This window comes from Clytia hemisphaerica, unplaced genomic scaffold (genome assembly GCF_902728285.1).
Source record: "Clytia hemisphaerica strain Z4C2 unplaced genomic scaffold, Clytia hemisphaerica genome assembly, whole genome shotgun sequence".
Taxonomy (NCBI): Eukaryota; Metazoa; Cnidaria; class Hydrozoa; order Leptothecata; family Clytiidae; genus Clytia; species Clytia hemisphaerica.
The window spans coordinates 516641-537866 of record NW_027104429.1 but is presented as its reverse complement, the minus strand read 5'-3'; the positions used below and the strand labels follow the sequence as shown (position 1 = coordinate 537866).

General features: G+C 37.9%; 1 protein-coding gene across 1 annotated transcript; it reads left to right on the top strand.

Annotated features, from left to right (window-relative positions):
- Positions 1-3101: 3101 nt before the first annotated feature.
- Positions 3102-20202, top strand: LOC136820526 (uncharacterized). Its single transcript, XM_067076711.1, has 3 exons — positions 3102-3332; positions 18522-18593; positions 19072-20202. The coding sequence occupies exons 1-3, from the start codon at positions 3279-3281 to the stop codon at positions 19912-19914; spliced, it is 969 nt and encodes a 322-aa protein (XP_066932812.1). The 5' UTR covers positions 3102-3278; the 3' UTR covers positions 19915-20202.
- Positions 20203-21226: the final 1024 nt, after the last annotated feature.

Genomic DNA, 21226 nt, shown 5'->3' with positions numbered 1-21226 from the left:
TTACTTGTTTTTAGAACTAAAGTTTTGTAGGAAAAAATTTGTCTACAACCTTAAAAATGATACGAATGAATCCAGACTTGAATTCAGATCTACGACGCTTAGAATAGTTCGAACCTGGAGATGAACTTTCAAGGGACTTCCAATCTCGTACTTAAAGCCAGGATCTCTGGCTGTCGCTCAAATTCGCCTGAAAAATAATTTAGGTATTTTTATCACTCATAAATATAAAGGTTGTCTGCTACATAAAGACCAATTTTTATTGAACTTTGACACAGTACCAAATTTTACTAGAAACTAAAAAAGATTTTCAATTATTTGTCTACTTTCAGTTCACTTTTGGAAAATCTTTCAATTTTTCGTTCTGACAGGGTCCCAAATTTACCACCGTCAAAGTCAGTGCTAATAGGTATGCAGGTATCTCGGCTCCACTTTGAAAGTGAATAACGGGCCATGATATATGTACTGACTTTAGACGATCCTATCGTCTACACATTATCACTGAAAGAAGGGAATAATTCAGGAGGCGGGATAAATTTGAAAACGATTTTAGTTTGGGGCGGAGTAAACAGTTGCAGAGGTGTCTACAACTTCCAAAACTCTGCCGCCACTATTTTTTGCGTAAACCGCCCTGACTCTGCGCATATCTTTCCCGCGTTTACTAGCGAGATTATGTATCGGAGATATTCTACGACTACGGTTGCGGGGCTGCCCGTACGGGTCGTCACCAAAGGCGACATGTCGTTGTCTACTTTGCTCTATACGGGAAAAACACCAAAACACCGTATTATAAGCAAGGTCGACATAATACCGTACACCAAATATCGAACTTGCTTTCACCCGCCATTACTTGCCTTACTCGCCACTTTAGCCGTAGCCGTAGAGAATTCCAGATACATAATCTCGCTACTGACCCTATCTAAACGGACGATAGCATCGTCTAGTACTGACTTTTAAAGGAGGCGCCACCGTAGTTCACGACGACGGGAAAATATTTTAACCAATTTCTGGTATATGAACAATAAAAACAATAACTCTTCTTTTCAACGATTTTCTTTTCTTTGTTTCAGGCTTCTGTTGTCGAACCATATCTTGTCAATTGTTAAAATTTCACCCTCTCACCTCTGTACTTTATCATCTCAGATATTTTTTCATCATTTAGTTCTTACAAGAACTCCACGGCACGCGATTTAAAAGGCTAACAAGACGACTTGAAGTCGAAAATTTCTCCTAGAATTTGAACTACATAGAAAAAACAAGAAGTAGAGACCGTCTGTCGAGAGTTATTGATTTGATTCTTATAAAGTATATGCTTATAAGAAAAATAAATAAGCTCATATTGTGCGCCATTCCTTGTTTACTTTGTAAGAACTAATATATCACCGTCTATTAAGAGTTATTGATTCGATTCTTAAAAGTATATGCTTATAAGAAAAATAAATATGCTCATATTGTGCGCCATCCCTTGTTTACTTTAGTAAGTTCGTCCACGGGTACTTACTTAAGTACTTTCGTTTTCTAATTTTTTTTCCGATTCCGCCATACCATGCCTATCGTAATACTTTCGCTAGGGCGAAATTAAAAAAAGCGACTGTATGGTTAGCTCAAAATTAGGCCTTTAAAATTTGGAGCCTTACAACAGTGCAGAGTGCACTTTTTCTCATCTTTTCTCATTTCTACCCTTACAGTTACAGTGTACTTTGAGAAGCTTGGAAAAAGGACCCTTAACCCTTGGAGGGTGGCCTATCCGAAATTAGAGTTTGGACACTATCCATCCGCGCCGGGACCTGGAAATCCCAATTTGAGTTATTTTGCACGTGACGTCATAATTTTAGTTTTTATGACGTCACCACAAAAATGACAACTTGAGTTTTTTCTTGAGCTTTACACTTCGAGTTATTTCGTGTTTTATTTTACTTTAGTTATTTGATCGATTTGATAGATTTTAACTTGGGTTTTTTTCTTGCCTCAATTCAAAGTTTTTGAGTTTTATACTTATAGTAAGTAGGTATTCAATTTTTTATGGAAAATTCGACTTTTATATGTGAAGCAATTCATAGAATTTCTGTCCAACTATCTTCTTCCTTCAGGAGATTTGGGTGACAAGGGCAGTATGTATATGCATTTCGTCCTTATTAGGCGAGACCAATTTGATTAGTTAGTTGTTTACGGGCCCGACTAATCCTGAAATTCCAAAAATCGAAATAAAAATAAAATTGATTCTAGAACGTAGTAGTACATTTTTATTTTCTTTGCTTTTAAGACTGCCGAATTTTCTTTTTCAAAATTTTTGGTAGTTTTCCCAGTGTTTTGAGAATTTTATGTTCAATTTTTTCATTTTTTCATCCATGAATTTTCGAGCTTTCAGGGTCTCTGTATTTCTGTAGTACTAGTAGTTTTTGCTGCCTTTTTAGTAGATTTTATAGGCGAAGTTCTACATTTATTTATTAAATTATTTTATTTTTTTCGCCGACCGACCGACTCTTTTTTTTGGGTAGCTTGGCCCGTTAAACAACAAATTAAATTGTTAATTTAATTGGCCTCGCCTTCCTTTAGAACTCGTCAGGCGGCAGATCGAATTGCCTAGCATCTCACGCTATAATATAAAACTAATTGTGGCGCAGACTAAAAGTTGGACCCACGAGGAATTTTGGACCCACGAGGAATTCTCAACTCACGGACCCACAAGCAATTTTGACCCACGAACCCAGCCACAAGCATTGATAACCCACGAACCCACGGGTCCCACGAGACATTTCGACCAACGACCATAATCGACCAATCTACAGAGGCCAAGTTCTCACCAGAGAAAATATTGATATCGATATTTATTCAATATTCGAGCTGTATATGTGGTATGTGAAACTCACGGTAAAAAAAACGAGTTAAAAACACCAACTCGAAAAGTTAAAACCTCAAAAAAAACTCATATAATTATGATGACGTCATAATGACGTCACAAAACTGAAAAATGATATCACATGCAAAACAACTCGGAAAAAAAAACTCATAAAAAAATAACTCGGGAATTCCAGGTCCCGTCCGCGCCAAATGAAAGTACGGAGCTCATCAATGCTCCGGATAGGGACTGATATTTAGATTAGCGAATCACTTTTTCTTCAGTTGCCAAAATTGTTTCCTTTTGGTAGGCTGGGGCTGGGGCTGTCGTGGGTCAATTAATCAACAAATTGAAATTTTACATTGTACTGCTTGCTACAAACCACCCTTGTTCATCCTACTGTACTCGGCTTGCGATATTTCAACGAGTGTAAACATTGTCTATGGCTACTGATTATCTACTTAGGGACCATCAAAGAGATGGGAAAGCACAACAAGTAAGAAGCCTTTTTCCAAAATTTTCATTGTTAAGTTTTGTCGTCTGCCTTTCTCCAAGCCATGTCAACCGAACCCTATCGAACTGATTTTCGTAATCGAATCATCGAATTCCATGAAACAAAATTGAACGATACAGAACGATAGGTGTTCGATTGCGGTTGCGGAACCTGATCGAACAGTAATCGGACTTTATCGGACGGAAAATCTCCATTTCAATTAAAGTTCGATTACTTATCGAAGTTCGATTAAGTTCGATCAGTGTTTTTGTAGCTCAAATGGTTCCAGTTATTGTTAGCGCAGCAGCTCTAGCCTAATAAACGATCCCCAGAAATCATTGGATTAGCACAAACAAAGGAGTTGTTCATAGACCTTTTCGCCTTTCCATCCGCCATCTTGAAATGTATGCATACAGGAACGAAAAAGCCGTGGTTGGATTTATTTGGAAAATATGCAAAACATCATATGCAAGTTTACACAGGCAGTCAGGCACATCCTGGCAAATGAACGGGGTATTTTTCACTTGCGACCATTGGCAAATGAACGGGGTCGAAAACGAAAGTGACGTAATAGCGCCGAATACCCAGTTTAATTGAACCGGGTTGGAAATATTTTGCTTCATTTCAAAGAACTGCATAGATGAAATTTTTTTTCCATGGGCCAATTTTGTCTTCGAAGATTGAAGAAACTTTTAACGAAAAAATAAAGTTCCCAGTTTTCTTCCTTTTTTCCCTTTTTCAGTTTGAAGTTCATTTTTATTCATTTTCACGCTTTTAGCCTGAGATGTCCTATCTCATTTACACTGGGTGACGAATACCCCATGCAAATGCTCACCCCGTTCATTTGCCAGGATGTGCCTGACTGACAGGACCCTGCCGACGCACCGGACTGTCCGGTGTATTTGTCCAGTGGCAAAAAGTATCCTTTCGCTACTGTACACCGGATGCAATAACCAGACGATCTCAATCGAACAGAATCAACGAACAAACCAGTCAAACCAAATCGAACGCAATCGAATCTCAATCGAACGTCAAAATTCTGGGTAATATTCGATTGGTTCGATTGTTGTTCGACTGGTTCGATCGTTGATTCCGTTCAATTGAGATCGTCTGGCTTTATTCTTGCAGCTTCCCAACATCCAAGAAAATTGCGGTACTGTAATATTCGATTGAGATTCGATTGCGTTTGACAATCGAATTTCAATCGGTCGATTGCCTTCAATTTGGTTCAACTGGTTCGATCGTCGATTCTGTTCGATTGAGATCGTCTGGCAATAAGTCTGGTGTCAGTCCGGTGTTGCATACAGGGAATTTTGGACGCCGGACATTTATGAAACAAAAAATTAAGAAACACCGGATGCACCGGACTGGTCATGTCCGGTGTTTTGATTGTCCGGTGGGAAAAAATATCCTTCTCCAACACCGGACATCCGACTTCCTTAAGTCCGGTGTAGAAATGGTCCATTGGGAAAAAAAATTGACATTGCATATTCTGTTTTCATGCCATTAAAAAATTCCACCAAGACGGAGTACACGTACATCAAACTTTCAAAACACGCAAACTGAAAGCAGTAATTATGACGTCACAAATTCAGCAGGTTCAGATCAATGTTTTGATTCGGTTCTATTTCCAGGAGAATAATTTACCGTCAGTCGAATAATTTACCGTCAGTCGAATAAGGATTATTTTTGTACCTTCGCGGGTGATTTTTCAGCTTGAGTTCATGTCTAATGTTATGGTTTTTTGAAGTGCTTATCAGTTAGACACACTAGCGTCCCGCCAAAATGCGTATCAAAGATTAATGCTGCAAAAGTGCAACATCATTTACTTGACTCGCAAGCAAAAAAATGCGCCGCAAAACTTCTAAGGGGATTTATGAAAAAATAACCCGGCGCTTTTAATGAAATTAATATTTTCGAAAACTATGAGAAATTGCCTAAAATTTGAGAAGATGAAATGATTTGAGCCAAGCCAACCTTGAAAACTAATTTGAAGATCAACTTCCCAAGAAAAAGATCTACGGGGGAGACGAAACCCACCTAGATCCAAGCACTGCCAGGTAGGCTATTTCCCAGAAATTTTGCCAGACCTCAAACATTGACCCATCTAAATGTCTGAAATTATTTTTACTTTATTGTGTAAACAAGGCCTTTAAAAATCGAAGTGCTGTCTCGGGAATTGAATGACAAAATTTTGTTGGTTGATATTCTGCACGTTCGAAATTGGTCATTTTGTCTCATTTTAAGTTTTCAAGTCTTAATTTTAATCGTCTTGGGAACTTGAACTTGATTCAGGTAACTCTCATCCTTGTTGCTTCAAATACATCCTGTAGATACTGATGTTGTTTTTTCTGAAAGCTTTATTTCCTAGTGTGACTAACTGCTTGTTCTAAGAGATGAGCGAATTTGATTATTTCTATTTTTCAAAAAAAGCAAATTTAATCTTTCTTCTACAAGAAAGATTACACTTTAATATAATGCCAATTATTCAAGTAAGTTTTATCTTGATACTTTCTAATTGCATATGTTTTGCATACTTTCAAAGGGAATTTAACCACGGCAATTCGGCCACCATAATTTTTGCATACAATTCAAAATGGCAGATGGAAAGGCAAAAAAGTCTATGCGCTCCATCCGACGCGAGAATAATTTGTGAACGAAAACCGTAAATCAAACACAAATTGAACACCAATCAAAAACTAATCGACATAATCAAACTTCACCAGATTCTCTCGGTTCAATGACTGTTCAATTTGCTAAGTAATGGAACACCTATCGTTCGATAAATTTGATTGAGTTAGATTAGTTTGGCAATTGAACAGTTCAATTGACATCACCTGGCTTTCTTTAGAGAAAGGAATAACAGGAAGGTCAGATAGCTTTTAGACCACAGTTTGACAGATAGAATAAGATTGTGGTTTGCTATTGTTGTTTCTGTCTGTCTTCAGTCGTTCATGTTCCTTCATCGCATGTACTGTACTGGTGATTGGCAGAGCAGTCAGGCAGTGTTTGTAAAAGCCATAGTAAATAAGGTTATCCTTTATTTGCCGCTGTAAATTTTTGACAAATATACTGTCAATTGCTCTAACTTGGGACTATCTGACAAAACATGGGACAACAATTTGGCCACCATTTCACCGAACCTCCAAAGTCATTTGATTTGAGTTAATGAACGGCGTATTAAAAAATACGCGATTTCTCTTTTGCACCAAGTAGGCTTTTAAATCGAAATATGAAAAAAACTCGTAGTGGAACACATGGGAATGTTTGGAACGAAGAAGACCATTTTAGTGGCAAAACAATGGAGCTCGGCGCTCGCGCGGCAGGTTACACACTTGTTATTTGTTAACCCCATCAGGCGATAGGCGGTTAGGTGACGAGCGAAATTCTCCAATCAGCGTCCGGTCATTTTGAATGAAAACAAAAAAGTTAAAATAAAAAGGGCGCGCTATCAGTGAAAGTTATCGTGACATATTATGACAGAAAGTATGATTGATGCAGCTATCAAAACAAATTTGTTGTCAAAGAGATTTAACAGTAAATGAAAATACAGGCCAGATATGTTTTGACCAATCATCCCAAGTTAGAGCAGTTGACGGTATACAAGTACTGTGAGATCGGGTAAAGGCAAACATGCATAGCCCTCAAATGAATGACCTGTCTGGTCATTAAAATACAAAGTAAAATCAAAAGAAAAATGGTAGAGTAGAGCAGCAAGCGGAGCTGCGTAGTTCATTTGTTTTTAAATTTTGCTGCTTTGAATGGTCAGTCATTTGATGATTATGAAAGTTTCCCTCCACTGATGCAAGTTACCCGACTTCACTGTTGTACTTCATTGATGTAAGTGACATTTAAGGTGGTGTCTTAGGTAGAAATCTAGGAAAACTCTTTTTTACCTTTTCTAGAAATAATTTTCAAAGTGAAAAGAAATCTTTTTCCTTTTGTAAGAGTAATCAAAGAACTAAGACATTTAATAATCTTTCCCTCTGGGTGTAGATACCTTACCTTTGAACCTTGTTAGTAGCTTCTATGTGATATTTACACACATCCGTCGTCCCTTTCAGGACCAATGTATGTTTCATGTTGATATTGCTGTTTGATTCTGATCTTCTCATTATGATGTATATACCTAGGCATGGGCAGGCTAGTTCTAAAGCTCTAAAGAAGCATCTAATAACATGAAAACCAGATTATGATTCTTCAATGGGAATCAAAACTATAAAGTACACTCACTAACATCAATTTTTCAGAAATTAATAAAGGCACTGTCATCACTGACAATCAAACAAAGGATTTTCTGTCAAGAACCTTGTCAGGCTAGCTATGAAGCTCTAAAACAGCATCTTAAAACATGAAAACCAAAACTTTAAAGTGCACTTACAAACATCAATTTGTCAGATCTAACAAAATTAATAATGGCACTGTCATTATCGACAATCAAACAAACTATTTTCTGTCAAGAGTCTTGTTAACATTCCAACAACTTCAATCGAAATGATCTGCCGCAGCTAAGGGATCTTCTCAAAAATATAATCGATTTTCGATTATTAAGTTCGATTAATGATTCGACTATTTAATCGAATAGCTGCCGTCGTTTAGTCGAATAGCTTGACTATTTAATCTCCTATATTCGATTATTTAATCTCCTTTATTCGATTATTTAATCCTTGTATTCGATTAATTAATCCTTTTTCGCTTATATCTTAGGGATCCTCTCAAAAATACCGAATTTCGGTAAAATGGTTTTCGGTTAAATTCGGCTGTTTGTTTTGGACAATTTTCCTACCCATCGCAAGTGAAAGAGGATAAAAAATGCTAAAAAATGATATATAAAAAAGTACAGGTTGTAATCCAATTTTTATCGATATTTTTGCCTTTAAGTTATATCTTTTTTCAAATGCTGTACTGTAACGTCAATTTTAACTTCACGTTTCAATGGAAGCGCAATTTCGAAAAAGAAATCCCTTTATTTTACAAATCACCGACACATATCTACTCATTCTCTTTAGCATTTTTTACCTCCAAAATAAATAAAACTTACTGGTTATCCTTGGGAGTTTTTGATATCCAAAAATGACTCACCATTAATAAAAACAAAGTTTAGATAAATAAAGTCTCCCATCGAAAACTGAAATTTCGAAGGGGAGGAGGAAAGTCTGTAGTGAAAACTGAAGCAAACAAAGCATTCCATTTCCATACATACATACGTCTTACAACCATATCTCAATGTAATAAATTTTATAACTTTCTGTTTTCAAAGTCTTTTCAAAATATGAATAAAATCACAATATTTTAGGTTTAATTTTTAGAAAATGTTTTCTTCTCAAAACCAAACTCACAAATGAATTCAATGTTTTGATTGCAACATTTTCGAATTTTTCGAATACGTGACGCAATTTGATTGGCAAAAAATAGAACTCGCGCGAAAAACAATGCAACGACTTTATTTTTTAGATGACAAAAAGTGCAATCATCTGCGCGATGATTCGATCTCTTATCTAGCCATTAAAAAAAACCTGGATGTAAAATTCGAATCCATTTTTGCAAACAGAATAATAGAGCATGACGTAACTTGTAAGAAAAAAATGTTGCATTGACCAATCAAAACGCCATGATTGACGTTTGCGAACAGAACAATAGAGTAAAAGATTGTTTTCTTCCTGCTTTTATATATGACATAATGACGTATTCTTGATCTTGTGAGCGCTCTCCCTTTTATCCTTTTATCTTTTTTTTTGTTTTGCCCTTTTTGATTTGAACATGAACACAACGATGGAGTGCTATTTTCGAATCGAAAAACAATAACAAAGAGATAAGAAGCAACTGTGTTGAGAGGTTGATTACAGAGGAAAGTGTGTGGAAATTAAAAAGATAAAAAAAGATGGAAGTACTTTATCGTGGAGAGATCGTGGAATTGTTATCCAAACATTAAGAAACTTAAAGATGATGCGATAATGTGATTCACAAAAGGATTATTCTATCATTTCATAATTTATGATGCCCCTTGGTAGATCAAAAATCCTTAAAGGTAAGAAGAATGATGCAGTCATTGGTTGATTTGACTACGGCTTTTTGAAAATATTTTTTTATCTGTCTTTCAAATCCACAGTAGACAAAGGCTTGTTTGCACTGTTTTCGATCTACGTAAGAAAAAATAACCGATATTCGACTATGTTTTGCAAAAAATTCGATTATATTTTCGAATCAAAAGGATTTAATTAATCGAATAATAAGATTAAATAGTCGAACCGAGGGGACTAAATAATCGAACTGAGGGGACTAAATAATCGAACTGAGGTGACTAAATAATCGAATTTCGATTGTTAAATAATCGAAGTACTTCGATTATTTAAGCGAATTTTTCGCTTAAATTCGATTATTTAAGCGAATTTATTTTTGAGAAGATCCCTAAGTTCTACCATTTTAGTGCACTGTCCGAGGAATGAGCCAAGAATGCTTGCAGAACGCTCACAGAATGCCGGCACGGGTGAAAATCTTTTAATTAGTCAATTATTTTTTCAAGCGAAGGGTACGCGAAACAATTCTAGCTTTACGATAGTGCCGGGGATCAGTGGATCTAGTATTCGATTATCATTATCCCTGATTATCCCTTTATTTTCATTTCTCGAACTTAAAGTTGTATTTTTTACTGCTCTATTCACATAATGAATTGAAACATCTTCTATGTGGCGTTTTTTTGCAAATTTCAAGAAACTGATTTTTGTCCCGCTAAGTGCTTGTTTGCAGCATTGGGTTCAAAGTCCAAATATGCATTTCCCATAACTTCTTTATGAACAGTTAGGGCTATACTGATGAATGGCTGGTCTGAAATCCTTTACTAATATTTGTCCAGTTCAGTTTTGAATCTCTTTTTGCCACATCCTGAAATATGACATTTTCTTTCTTGTCTGGTATTGTGAATTGTGATGACATGTAATTGTCCCAGTATTTTGGACCAAGTTTTCTATTATACAGCAGGGCTCGGTTGTTCAAAAGTGGATTATCAACCGTTTAGATTAACTTTTATATTCTTGACTTAGTTTACACATACACATAATAGTCTTTGTATTTCTAATTTCTAAAGCGACCATAGCATAAAGGAAGAGCATCCAGCTACGATGCGCAAGGTTGTGGGTTCGATCCCCGGCCAAGTCATACCAAAGATTCCCAAAATTGTACTTGATGCTTCTCTGCTTGATGCTCAGCAACTAAAGAGACGGATCTGTAATGTTTATTATGTTTCTAATATATATTTGAGATCTAGTCTAAAATAAAAGATAACAAAGTTGGATGTTACACATGCACACCGCTTGCGCTGGAGTGAGTGAACAGCTGGAAATGTATACGTGCAGTTATTCTATAAAACGAAAATCTAGGCAAAATAAAAAAAACTAGGAGAAAAAAACTAGAAATACGTTTTGTAAGCTGCATCGTATGATCAAAGTGAATGTTTCGAGGAGTATATGTATCTCCGTGTCTATAGTATAGATTTGCTTTCTATGTGTTTTGTCTTCAATCTTCAAGTGCTCATTACGTAGTCGTTGTATCGAGCTGGTGGTCGACGTGCCCTGTTTGGCCGTCCGATTGGAGGTTGCGCAGCTAGAGTAGAATGCCGACTTGTTGGTTTTCTTCAACGTTTGGCTGTTCGATTTGTTATTGAGCTTGTGGTGCTTGTTGTTCTGTTGTTTCCTCGTCTAACTCCCATGCATTGGCATCTTTGTCGGCCTGTCGCAGGTTCTTGTAGCCTGGTTTCTCTCGTTGTGTAAATTGTTTCCATTTATGGGCATCTCTGGTGAACGTCTTATGTCCTCTTGTTGCTGTTATCTGGTGTCCTGTGATGGATGTTACTGTGTAAGGTTCCGGATCATACGGAGGCTTGGTCTTTGTGCTGCGTTGCTTTAGGAGGACGTGATCATTGATTTTAATGTTGTGTGGCTTGACGTAACTCTTGCTGTCCTTCGCTTCCGTTTGTTTTCTCTTTGCCTCTTGGTCGTGTTGCTTTGCTTCTTTTACGTTCCCTCTTTGGTCTGTCTTTGGACCCCTTGGTAGTCGGCTTTGGAATTTGCGTCCAAAGAGCTGCTCTGCAGGTGCTTGGCCGGTCGTTGGGTGTGGTGTTGCGCGATAAAGTTGGAGCATCTTGTTTATCTCCGCCCTCGGGTTCTCCTTCTCTATGAGTGCTGTGTGCCAAACCTTGCGACAAATTTTCATGAACGCTTCTGCCAGTCCGTTGGCTACCTCTGCACTGTAGGTTGGTTTGTGGTCAATTCCTGCCCATCTGAAGTACTCTTGTAGGAGGTGGTTTTCGTTGCCATTGAATGGTGGTCCATTGTCAGTCTTGAGGCGTTTGCAGTATCCGTGTCTTGCAAAAATCGCATCGAATGCTTCAATGTTCTGTTCTGCGCCTGTTCCCTTGACGACGGCAACTTCAGGGTATCGGGACAGCTCGTCAATGACCACTAGCAGGTGGAATCCGTCAGGAGTTGGTCCCCAGTGGTCTGCCGAGAGCTTCTGCCATAGTTCTTCCGGTGGTGTAGATGCTGTGTTTGGGTCCCTGTGCTTGGTGTTGGTTGCGGCCTGGCATGCAAGACAACCTCTCACAACTTCTTCGATTCGTTTGTCCATGGATGGGAACCATATTCTTGTTTGAATAAACCTCTTCATCCTTGTTGCTCCCGGGTGTCCCTCGTGTGCAATGTCTAGTATCTTCATTCGATCGTTTGGGTGATCATCTGTTTCCTGTTTGTTTGGCAGCACGATCTGGTCTCCACGGTAGACAAGGCCGTCAACAATGCAAAGCTCTGAGTAGATAGTTTTGTTGATGGGTGTTTCTCGTGGCGGAATCTTCTCACCTTCTTTTAGTGCCCTGGTTATTCTCTGGTATTCTGGATCGTCTTGTGCTTCCTCTTTTATTGTTGCAATGTCGATGGCATTCGGAGAATTGTGTAGATTGATGATCTTTCTTACGTAAATTGTGTTCCCCACGTCGAATCCTTGGGATGTCTGCTCTTGTTTGGTCAGGTGGTCAATGCTATTTGGATGACGGCTGCCATAATCGCAGGGCATTTCTTTTCCTTTGAGGTATCGTAGTTGGTAGCACAGGTCTTGTACTCTGTCCCTGTGTTTTGAGATGCGTTTCGATGTCAGCTTCTGTTGGTTGTTGTAGATGGGAAGCAGTGGTTCGTGATCTGTCCATGCGGTAAAAGAGCTCCCAACCACGTAGTACCGAAATTGTTCAAACCCCCATTGTAAACCAAGGCTCTCCCTCTCAATTGTGCTGTAGTTTCTGTTCTTGTTGTGTTAGTGCACGGCTAACATGGTCGATTTGTACCCAGGTTTTGGTTCCTGTCTCCCGTGTCTTCTCTTGGTAGATGCTGCATTGGGTGCCAACTTCTGATGTGTCTGCCACTATGTGTGTCTTTCTTTGTGGGTTGTACGACTGTAGTGTTGCTGGGTTGTTCAGTATAGTCATTAGTTTTTGATATGCTTGTTCTTGTTCTATTCCCCATATGAATTTCTGATCCTTCTTGAGAAGTCGTCGAAATGGTGCGGTAACCTCTTCATAGCTGAGGTTTAGCGAATTGTCATACGTGAATTTTGCATTGTACTGACAAGCCATGAGCAGAGATCTCACATCTTCTGTGTTGTTCGGCCTTCCTCCTTCTTGGATGTTTCTGATCTTGTCTTGGTCCGCTGTGACACCGTTGGAGTGAAAGTCTCTTTCAAACCACTTGACTCGGGTTAGGCAGAAGTGAGATTTTGAGAGTTTGAGTATGATTCCAGCTTCGGCACATCTACTCAGCACTTGTTTCAGGTTGGTGTAGTGATCGTCGTAGTCCTTGCCATATACCAGTATGTTGTCATGGAGGGTGACGGCGCCTTTGAGTCCAGCGAAGCATTTTCTGACTTCGTTGTGGAATGTGCCACTTGATGCTGTCGGCCCGAAGTAGAGACGTTCCATTCGATGGAGGCCTTCATGGGTCTGGAAGATGCTCTTTTTCTTTGTGGCTTCGTCTAGTGGAAGTTGGTGGAATCCCCAACCCATGTCCATCTCACTGAACACGGTGGCTTCCTTCAATTCGTGACGTATCTCTTGGGGTGTTTGAACGTGGAATTTGGTCCGTTGCATTCCCGGGTTTCTGGGTGTGTTGTCGATGTTCATACGTATCTGCCCATGTTTCTTGGCTGTGATGACCACGTTCATTACGCAGTCGTAGCTGTTGCGTGGATCGACATCTGTTATGGCACCCTGTTCCCGAAGGAACTGGAGTAGCTTGCTTACGTCTTCTTGATAGTGGAATGGGATGTTTCTGAAAGGTTGTTGTTTTGGCTTGAAGTCTTTGGCGTACTCGAGGTGTATGGGTTCGTTCTTTAGACACCCAACCTTGTTGTCGTCGAAGACTAGATCTCTGAACTTTTCGACGAGTGTCTGCGCTTTAACTTGCTCTTGTGGAACGGCTGTGGTGTTTGGTGGGTGTGTTTCAGCATCTACTTCAAGGTTTCGTCTTATCTTGTATGGGATTCGTCTGATAGGTGTCCCTGTTGATTCTCTGCCGTCTTTGTTGAAAGTGATGATACCAAGTTTCTCTGCATCTGTGTCTCCAAGAAGAGGTTCTGGTTGGAAACCATCGATGCCATAGACTTTGCTGTACACATGGGCTCCTTTGTTGTTGTGTATTGTTGTGTTGACCATCCCCTTCACATCTAGGAGGTTGTTTCCACCCCATGGTCTGAAGTTGAGGTCTGACTCTTCTTGCTCACCCATCAAGGGGGAGTAGTGTTGCGGAGTTATGATGGTGAATTCGCTGCCGGTGTCAGCGTACAGCTTTTGTTCGATCCCTCCAATCTTCACGTCCACCCACTTGTTTGGTGTTGTGGTGGAGACCTTGTTGATGGTGGCTGACTCCATGGTTGTTGCTGTATGTGTTTTCTTCTCTTGTACTGACTTCTCTGGCTTCTTTTCCTCTCTGTGCTGACCCTCTTGATTGTCTTGGGGCAAGCAGGTGTCTTTGCAAAATGGTTTTTTCCTTGGCATACAAAACAGGACTTCCCATTGGCTGGGCAGCGCTCAGGTTGGTGTTCAGAGTTGCATCTGTTGCACTGTTGTTTCTAGTTTCTGTTGCTGTATCGTCCTGCTTTCTTTAGCTTCATGATCTGGAGTGTCTGCATCATCTTCTCAATGTCGTCTACAGTCATATTTTCGTTGACTGACTCTGGCTTGACTCTTTTGATTGTCTCTTTGTGTAGGTTTCGTGCATCTTCTTTGCCTGTTTCCTTGGCCTGACCCCATCTTGATAGTTTTTCTATGTCTGGATCTTCAGCCAAGGCTTTCTCTCTGAGTGATGCGTCATTCATCCCGAAGATTGCTGCGTCTTTTATGGCTTCTTCCGTTGTGTATGTTTTCTTTGCGAAATCCAGTGTTTTAGCTTTTCTTTCGAGGTCTCTGATAAACTCGCTCCAGCTCCTACTTCCTTGTTGTGTGCTGAGGAGTTGTCCTGTTGTCCATTTTGGACAAGTAAAGTCGCAGCTTGTCAATCAGGTCTTTGTTCAGGGGGGGCACGCAGTTACTACAAGACAGTATGACACTTACTACCGCGGTGGTACTGTATTCAGAAGTTATGAAAACAGTTACTACAGTGTAGTAACTGCTGCTTGGGGGTGGTGCCGAACACTAAAACTAGCACTTTTGGTGTAGTAAGTGCTTATATTTTAATTCTTTTTAAAGAACTTTCAAAATTTTTCACAAAAAATGATTTTTTTTGTGAAAAAATTCTTTGTTAAAAAAATATTTTTGTTATAAATGGACGAAAAAAATTTTTTCTCAGACCCAACTTTGAAATTATGCTTTCCCTAATTATCATTAAAATGTTCTCAACAGCTGTTAATCAAGTAAATTAAAAGAAAATTTAGCACAAAAATGGCTTTAAGTTGAAAAATAATCGCAATTTAGGGTAATTTCGAGCATGTTTTTGATGATATCACTCAAAAACAGGGGTGGTACCTGGAAATCTTTTCTGAAAACAGTTACTACGAAGATGTAGTAACTGCAAAGGGTGGTGGTCCTGAAAAAAAGTGTTGAAAAAGCACTTACTACACATCATGTCTTGTAGTAACTGCGTGCCCCCCCCCTGCTTTGTACGTTTGTTCTTGTTCTGCTTCTCCTTGTTGGGGGGTGTGCGCCCTGGCGTTGAGATGGGACTTTTCAAGGCGAATGAGCTCAACAATTTCTGGTCCACCCCATGTTTTAAGCAGTATTATCTTTTCTGTGTCGCTGGTGATGCCAATATATGACATTCTGTTGTCAGCATCTTCCAGCCATTCGTCGAAGATGTTGAGTTTCTTCATTTTGTCAGTTCCCATAGCACATTGTCGGATTGGACCTAGTGCTGCTGGATCATTGCGCGGAGCACTGACAGCTTGATTGACGTTCCCTCCTAACAGTGTTGTCAAAAGTTGATTAAATTGTTCGGCACTGAAGTTCATGATTGTATTGAGATAAAGAAAAGAACGGTCTCACCTATGATGTCTGGGACAAACCCGGTGTGAAAAGAGCTTGGTGAGAACCAGTTTCTCGTCCTTGAACAGGTCTGTATTTCGCCAGACGACAAACGTAGGTGGGACGTCAGAGAAAGGAAACAAAGGAAAGATCTCACCTGCACGGTCCAGGGCTAACCCGGTGTGACTTCGCTTGGTGAGACGGTTGGCTGTCTCAAGTTCTTTTGTCTTAGATCTTGAGTCTGTCTTGACCAGTTGATTGAGTGGGTGGTTGTTGCCAGTTTGAACCACAATTCGTTTGTGTGAAGCTGAGGAATTAACTCGTGGAGTTTGATTTCTGATGTTTGGATCAGACCATACATGTGTCTGTTGGAAACCAGTGATGTATGGTAACCAAGTTTCTGTGTCCGAGTATCAATTTGTTTCAGGTATCATTCAATATATTGCATGTATCATGTATCTGTGGCACTTCGTCGCCAGTGTAATGTTTATTATTTTACTTACTTACTTTGTATTTCAATTTTTTTTCAAGTATATTTTTCTAAATTCAGTTTATTTACTTCTTTTTTAACCTTTCTTCACGTTCTTCAAATCGAGAATAAACGCTTTTTTTATAAGAATACACTTTATATATTCTTATAAATTATATTATAACTTAAATTATAGTTCTACTTTATATGTCCATGATGAAAATGGCCAAAAAATTAAGAATATCGTAAGAATATTGTCATCGTGAAAATTTTCAAATTTGTTTTATGAATATTTTTAATGACTTCAATAACACCATTTGAATATCTAATAGTTTGTTTAAAATGTGCCGCAATATCTTTTCTAATGTATATTGCAACACCACCGCCAAATTTTCCAAATTTCGTATCCGTCAATGCTTAGCTCTGCATTTGTATGCTCTCTAAGCCAAGTTTTAGTTAAAATCATCAATAAAAAAAATTGTTTTCAATCAACTTATCTTCGATATATGGCACTGCTGATTTGTGGGTTCAATCCTTGGACATTGAGGTTGGGTCCTGGGTTGAATTCATGTTTCACATTGACTTGTTGTGAACTATCTGTTGGATTGCTGTTTGATTTTTGTCGTGATATCTTTTTTTTTAATTTGGAAAATTGCTCGTGTGATCTATTGTTGCGTTCTTAGGATGGCCATTGTTGTAGTTTTGCTGTTTTGTTTTGGTTGCTTTTACATGAACTGGGTTGAATTTTCATTTTCTTCCTTTGATCCCATGTATATACTTTCCTCTTACATAGAAGGGACATGTTATTTTCTTTCGATTGGTTAGTTGGGATTGGTCATTCGATCTATTTCTGGACTGTTCATCGATTTTTTTATTTCCCAAAATTGCTCAGCCCTTTTCACCACGCCCCTGGATAGGGGCCTCTGAAAAACTCTTCTTGGTGACCTTTAATACTATACCTTTTCCATTACATATTCTTCAACACGATAACATTGTATTAGATTAATTCCTACGCTTTTGAATTTTTAGTTTAACTGTTTTTATTAAACAAAAGTTTTATACACCAAAATTTAAGTCAGGCTTGCTATTGTATGAAAAAAAGAATCAACAGAAAATTCCCATTCGTAAATTCAAAATTCTCTACAAATCTGTATATAGATCAACAAGGGGGAGTGACACCCTCCCAAAAAACTGAAGAAAGGGATCAGTAGTTTTCCTAAAAAATGCGGAGTAGCAAATGAGGGGGGATCGTTCAAAAAAGGGGACTGATATGTATATTTTTTCATCTACATTACTGTACACCTAGAAAGACAAAACAAGGGGACTGATGCTAATAAGGGGATAACGAGGAGGGAATCCTCAGATCGCACTATACGCTATATATTTTTTAAAATTTAACCCACATAGGAATATTATGCTGATTGACCCCTAAAATGCCTATTTTTGCTGCTTGTCAAGCAGAGACAAACTTAGTTTCAATATCTTTTGATTGGATTTTTGAAAAATCATTTCTTCAGTGTTGGCGATCTAAGATTGAAATTTCATTTTTGTGAAAATTGTTATTATAGCGCTATTCTACAAGAGGTTAATTTTATTCTGCTTCATTTTTCTTTACTTTTTTGAACGAATTTTGAAAAACAAATAACAGGCAAAAATATTTACATTAAATATCTTCCCAACTATACCAAGCTTTTTATTATACGAAAATTGCTTGAAAAGTTTGGTCACAAATAAAACACTGCACATCTTTTTGACACAGACTTTGAGATGGACACTTTATTCTAATTCTAAAATTTACCAGAAAGCACTACAAATACATTGAAAGTCGGCAATGTTTTAAAAGTATCCTGTACCCCTTACGTGAATTTTACATTTTTCAATTCTCATGCCACTGAGCTTGGTGGCCACTTGAGAAAATGGACAGGGGCATCAATCACAAGGTTTTAAGATGTGTATACTATTGAAATATAGTAGACAAAACAGACGGCTAAAATAGGACAATGGTCCACCTCGATTATGTTTTCTCAGTGCAGTTTCAATTTGCATATCTTATGCAAAAAAATATGTACAGCATCATCATTCGATGAGGTTTTTTCTCTATCCAACATCAGTGCCTTGACTTCTCCATTCCAAATCCTGCGAAGTAATTGTTATTGTTCTTCTTCTCTCAAAAAAATATATAAACTTAAGGGTGTATATATTTGACTAAAATCTATTTTTCTTCTTTTAGATAATTGATTCATGGAATAACTTCGCCAGAAACTTGAAAAATGCCGCCAACCTTTATTACACAGAGAAAAAAGTAAGTTTTTAAATTCAGGTTAAACTTCAGTATTATTCAAAACTCTTAACCTTGGAGCTGTGCTACTAATTATGAGTTTAAGGAGATAGCTCAATATTTTTCCAATTACATAGAGGGAAACTTGACTGAAACTTTTATAAATTGAGACAAGGGTGTAATTATTTTATGAAACACCGATCTCTGATGGAATACTTCATTTTTTACTGCATCCAAGAAACGTTTTGATGACATGTTATGCACAACTTGCATTCTATTAAGTATTAGTCTGAAAAATGGTACTTCAACTTACATTTTGTATTAAGAATTTTCATTTTTTTGACGACTTCAAAATTTCATATCATGTTGATTGCTTTTCAAATAGAAAAGAAAAGCACTTTTTAAAGCTCTAACTGTATTGAACATGCTGACACCAGTGAAAATCATACATATATATTGAGAGTTATCAAAGTTTGAATCTTGTAATATTTTCACGTTTTAGGATGAATACTATTCGTTTGCTCACGATTACCTTCAAAAACTGCGTCGAAAACTTCCATTGAAGAGAGTTGTTTTGGCTTTCATGCCCTTCCTTTGCTATCTTGTCGTATATTCCAATTACAACCGAATTCGTCAGATGACTGGACTAGAAGAAACAAGGAAGCCCAGTGTTACTTTTTTACCCTGGTTGGAATATTTCGTATTCCGCTGCTACCCGCACAGATTGTTGTCAAAGTTTGCATCACCAATTTTGGATTTTCTTGCTGCTATTCCTTACCTTATTCACTTTCCACTGCCCTTCCTTTTTGCTGTCTACCTATTGACCAAAGACGAGCGACAGAAAAGCCTTCTGCCTTTCCTTTGGTGTGCAGGTTGGGTTAATCTGGTGGCTGTCTTTATTCAGTTTGTTTGTCCGACAGCACCACCTTGGTTCGTTGACAGTGTTGTTTATGATCACAATGGTAAATTCTTACAATCCGGCTTCAATGAGGCTGGTTTCGCTAGGCTAGATGCATTGATTGGACACAGTATATTTCATGGAATATATTCCAAATCACCATTGAAATTTGGTGCTTTTCCGTCACTTCACGTGGCATGGCCAGCTATTATTTTGGTCAATGAACCGTGGATCGGTAAACGCTTTGCATGGTTTCATGTCATTTGGATTGCTTGGGCCGCATTATACTCCAACCACCATTATGGAGTTGACGCCCTCGGTGGAATCATCCTTGTTTTCATCGTTAACTTTTCTATGATCAAAATATGGAGTCCCTTTCATTCAGCAACTCGTTTTCAACGATGGCTTTGTGAATCGAGAACGAAATCTTCAATCAGTAATGTTTAACTTTATTTAGTTTTTTTATGAGTTCAACTTTTCCGCTTTTCTTTTGAAATCTTCTTTTGAAGAACTACTAAGCAATTTCTTCCTTTGTGAATTTTTAACGAACTAATAGATCAAGTTACGGTGCCGAAAGAAGGCTTCTAATACTGCTAATACAAATCGTATGGATAAGAACATTTGAACACGACCCTCCTTTAAACGTTTTATCTCTTCTACCTCAAATCCTTCATTTACCAGTGGATACCCCTTAAAACCCACAATAAAAAGTGGTACCCTCTATCTCATTGTTTAGTTGGAGTGTAAGGCTGAAACTTTTTGTGTTGAAAGTACGTTGTCTATGATTGTCTTCCCTAGCAGTGATGTTTTGTAGAAAACAGTTTTCAGTTTTTCACGAGGAAGTGAAAAAGTGCAGTTTTAGCTATTTACCCCTTAAAACCTACAAAATGGTTTTTCTCGAATAACTTTTTACAAAAAAGTTCTTTTGACCTCAAATTTTGAACAGTGATTCACTGTAAAGTTACTAATGTTATGAATATACCATTAGTACCTAATGATCTCAAAATATGTGTTAAATCAAAATACCCCTTAAAACCTACAAAAATAAGGCTAAAAACCACAAAGTCCGACCCTTGCTAACGGGATACTCAAGCTGATGGATACAAATTTGGTGTTGCTTCGTGATTCAATGGTTCAAAACTTGCTAGAAATTCATTCCCACAACAATATTTTCATTTTTCAGGATTTCATGCCCATATGCAATTGTGTGTGGTTTTTTCGTCAAAAACGGCTACGAAAGGCCAAAACCTACATTCGCTTCATTTTTGACCTATGGTTCTAATGTTTTTCTAATCTCCATCAAATTTGTGACTTTTGGTATGCAACATGACCAGTTTTGAGAAAGTCGATTTTCAGATTTTATGGATCATCACCATAAAAGTGCTTTAAAGTAGAATTTTAAGGGCCTGTCATTTTCGTTGGGTCATTCACGAAGATGAAAATGATTTTTTCATACCTACCATAAGCATAGGTATCTAAAAAGTATAGGTTTTATGACCTTAAATTCAATTGTGTAATTTCTAGGTCCAAAAAACCTGATTTTTTGAAGGGATTTTTGATAAAATTTTGAATAACTTCGAATTTTAAGATACTTTAGCATCTTTAAAATCCTTAAAATTTGGTATTTTATGAAAGAACATTTATAAGAGGTTGTAAAAAAGTGAAACATACCACATAAAATTAAATCTGGTAGTTATGAAAGCCAAAAATGCAACATTGTGGGTTTTAAGGGGTATGTGGTTTTAAGGGGTATCCACTG

Bases quoted from the DNA above. Each gene is read 5' to 3' on its own strand.
- LOC136820526 (XM_067076711.1), top strand. From the start codon at position 3,279: ATGGCTACTGATTATCTACTTAGGGACCATCAAAGAGATGGGAAAGCA. The intron at 3,333-18,521 runs GTAAGAAGCCTT...TTCTTCTTTTAG, and splicing joins GAGATGGGAAAGCACAACAA to ATAATTGATTCATGGAATAA. The intron at 18,594-19,071 runs GTAAGTTTTTAA...TTCACGTTTTAG, and splicing joins TTTATTACACAGAGAAAAAA to GATGAATACTATTCGTTTGC.